The sequence below is a fragment of the Ictalurus punctatus genome, unplaced genomic scaffold (genome assembly GCF_001660625.3).
Source record: "Ictalurus punctatus breed USDA103 unplaced genomic scaffold, Coco_2.0 Super-Scaffold_100068, whole genome shotgun sequence".
In the NCBI taxonomy this organism is placed as follows: domain Eukaryota; kingdom Metazoa; phylum Chordata; class Actinopteri; order Siluriformes; family Ictaluridae; genus Ictalurus; species Ictalurus punctatus.
This window is the reverse complement of record NW_026521091.1, coordinates 1,411,328-1,413,827: the sequence shown is the minus strand read 5'-3', so window position 1 is coordinate 1,413,827 and position 2,500 is coordinate 1,411,328. Positions and strand designations below refer to the sequence as shown.

The following is a 2,500-nucleotide window of genomic DNA, read 5'->3' as shown; positions in this document are numbered from 1 at the left end:
CATTTGTCTTTCTAAAAATAAAGCAGAAAAATGCATATAAAGCAGCCAGAAACTCCTGAACACTCAGATGTACAAAGCTGAACACCTTCCCCAGGTGAAGCCCAAACTCCTCTCTGAAGATTTGGGTACACACTCCTGAGTACACCGACACTTCTCCGACATCAATGCCACACTCTCTCAGGTCTTCCTCATAGAAGATCAGGTTTCCTTTCTCCAGCTGTTGGAAAGCCAGTTTTCCCAGTGCCAGGATACTCTCTCTGGTCTGCTGAGGATCAGGGTCACATTTCTGATGGTACTTTTGCTCCTTGTGTTTGATCTGAAAGATCAGGAAGTGTGTGAACATTTGAGTCAGAGTCTTGGGGATCTCTCCACTCTCTGCTTCACCCAACATTCTCTCTAGAACAGTGGCTGAGATCCAGCAGAAGACTGGGATGTGGCACATGATGTAGAGGCTTCTTGAAGACTTCATGTGTGAGATGATTTTATCGGCCAGGCTCTGATCACTGATCCTCTTCCTGAAGTACTCCTCTTTCTGAGGATCACTGAACCCTCGTACCTCTGTTACCTGGTCTACACACTCAGGAGGGATCTGATTGGCTGCTCCTGGTCGAGAGGTGATCCAGAGGAGAGCAGAGGGAAGCAGATTCCCCTTGATGAGGTTCGTCAGCAGCACATCCACTGAGGCTGACTCTGTCACATCACACAATCTCTCATTCTTCTGGAAATTTAGAGGAAGTCGACACTCATCCAGACCATCAAAGATCAACACCACTTTGTAGGAGTCACAGTCTATTACTTCTAGTGTTCTTATTTCTGGGAAAAAGTGATGAAGAAGATCCATCAGACTGAGATGTTTCTGCTTCATCAGATTCAGCTCTCTAAAGGGAAGTGGAAACATGAAGGTGACGTCCTGATTTGCTTTTCCTTCAGTCCAGTCCAGAATGAACTTCTGCACAGAGACTGTTTTTCCAATTCCAGCAACTCCTTTAGTCAGCACTCTTCTGATGGACTTGTCTTTAAAGAGATCATTACATTTGATGGGTGTCTCCTGTGCTGCTGGTCTCCTGGACGCTGTCTCAATCTGTCTCACCTCATGTTCATTATTGACGTCTCCACTCCACCCCTCTGTGATGTAGAGCTCTGTATAGATCTCATTCAGAAGTGCTGAGCTTCCATGCTGTGAGATTCCTTCATTAATTCTTTTAAACTTCTCTCTCAGGCTGGATTTCAGCTCTGTCTGATACACAGAGGCCACAGACTCTAATAAACAAAGTAATAAGATGTTTTAATGTAAAATCACTGAACACAGGATTAAATGTAAAATTCAAATGCTGCTGTTCATTCCTGATTCATGTAGTAAATATTCCTGAAGGAACAGGACCATTGTACAGAGTCACCACAAGCTGGACCACGAACAGAACAGAAAAGCAGCAGATGTACATGATACTAAACTCAAACTTCAAACTAAAAGTGTTCCTATCTAAAACTATTTCCTCTCTCTGAAGTGAACCTGACGGAATAAAGCCATGACTCAGAGCTCTTACTGTTGTGCAGTGTGTTAGCGAGATCTGTGTGGTTCATGTTCTTCAGGACGTGCAGTGTGATCTTCAGCGCTCCGTCTCTGACACTGTGCAGATCCTCCTCATCCTCCACCTCCCTCTCAGTGCATGCTGGGTAATCTGGACTCAGGAGCTTCCTAAACCTCTTCAGTTCATTCTTTATCAGAGTGATGACTTTGTGTTCCAGCTCCTGGTTAGAAACACACAGGAACACATCTAAATATTATAATGTTACACACAGAGAGATGCTTTTATTTTATGAAAAGAATAAAAGTCTCTTGCTCACACACAAGAATAAAAGTCACCCTGCTCACACACAAGTTACACACATTAAAAAGACACACACCTTGAATATGGAGTCCAACTGATTTCTGCTGAGGTTTGATTTCTTCTGTTGTGGTCTGTGAAGAAATAAAACACATGATGTAATATAGACTATATGTATTCATAGCTGCACAACACACACTAATACATACAGAGACAGATATTTAACACTATCCTCTTAACACAATACACTGATTTCAGGATTTCTCACTGACACTAACATGTTTATGAATAAAATAGTGATCTAGTCATTAATGTCCCAGGTGTAAATGTTGCTGTGTAACACCACAGACCCTCCAGCTCAGGGACTGCAGGCTGAACTGAACTCTTAAAGCAGTTTTCCTCACTGCCAGTCCGAGAGCTGCAGCCCTGCACTGTTTAGTGTTTTACTGCTTCAACACCTGATAAAGATCATGAAGGGTTTCAGAATGAGACCAGTGAGTTTGATCAGGTGGAACACTGCTGTAAAACACCTCACTGTACTCACCTCACATCAGGAGAACTGGCTCCGTCTCTGAAGTAAATTGGACGATCCATTGACCGGTCACTCTTCATGGACACACAGCTGGGTTCTGGTGAGTCTGATCTCTTTCCCTCCATCATTCTAGAATTAAACA

The 2,500-nt window shown here is 43.3% G+C and overlaps 1 protein-coding gene and 1 pseudogene across 1 annotated transcript in view; both read right to left on the bottom strand.

The window, feature by feature from the left end:
• Positions 1–2,500, bottom strand: part of LOC128630834 (NACHT, LRR and PYD domains-containing protein 12-like) — a 181,098-nt pseudogene that overhangs the window by 8,380 nt on the left and 170,218 nt on the right.
• LOC128630837 (NLR family CARD domain-containing protein 3-like) overlaps positions 1–2,500 on the bottom strand; it is a 5,870-nt gene that overhangs the window by 1,747 nt on the left and 1,623 nt on the right. The window contains exons 4-7 of the mRNA XM_053679118.1: positions 2,371–2,487; positions 1,906–1,960; positions 1,545–1,749; positions 1–1,260 (exon numbers count right to left, since the gene is read on the bottom strand). The exon at positions 1–1,260 is cut by the window's left edge and continues 520 nt beyond it. Coding sequence (XP_053535093.1) covers positions 1–1,260; positions 1,545–1,749; positions 1,906–1,960; positions 2,371–2,487 — 1,637 coding nt within the window. The remainder of the gene's footprint in view (positions 1,261–1,544; positions 1,750–1,905; positions 1,961–2,370; positions 2,488–2,500) is intronic.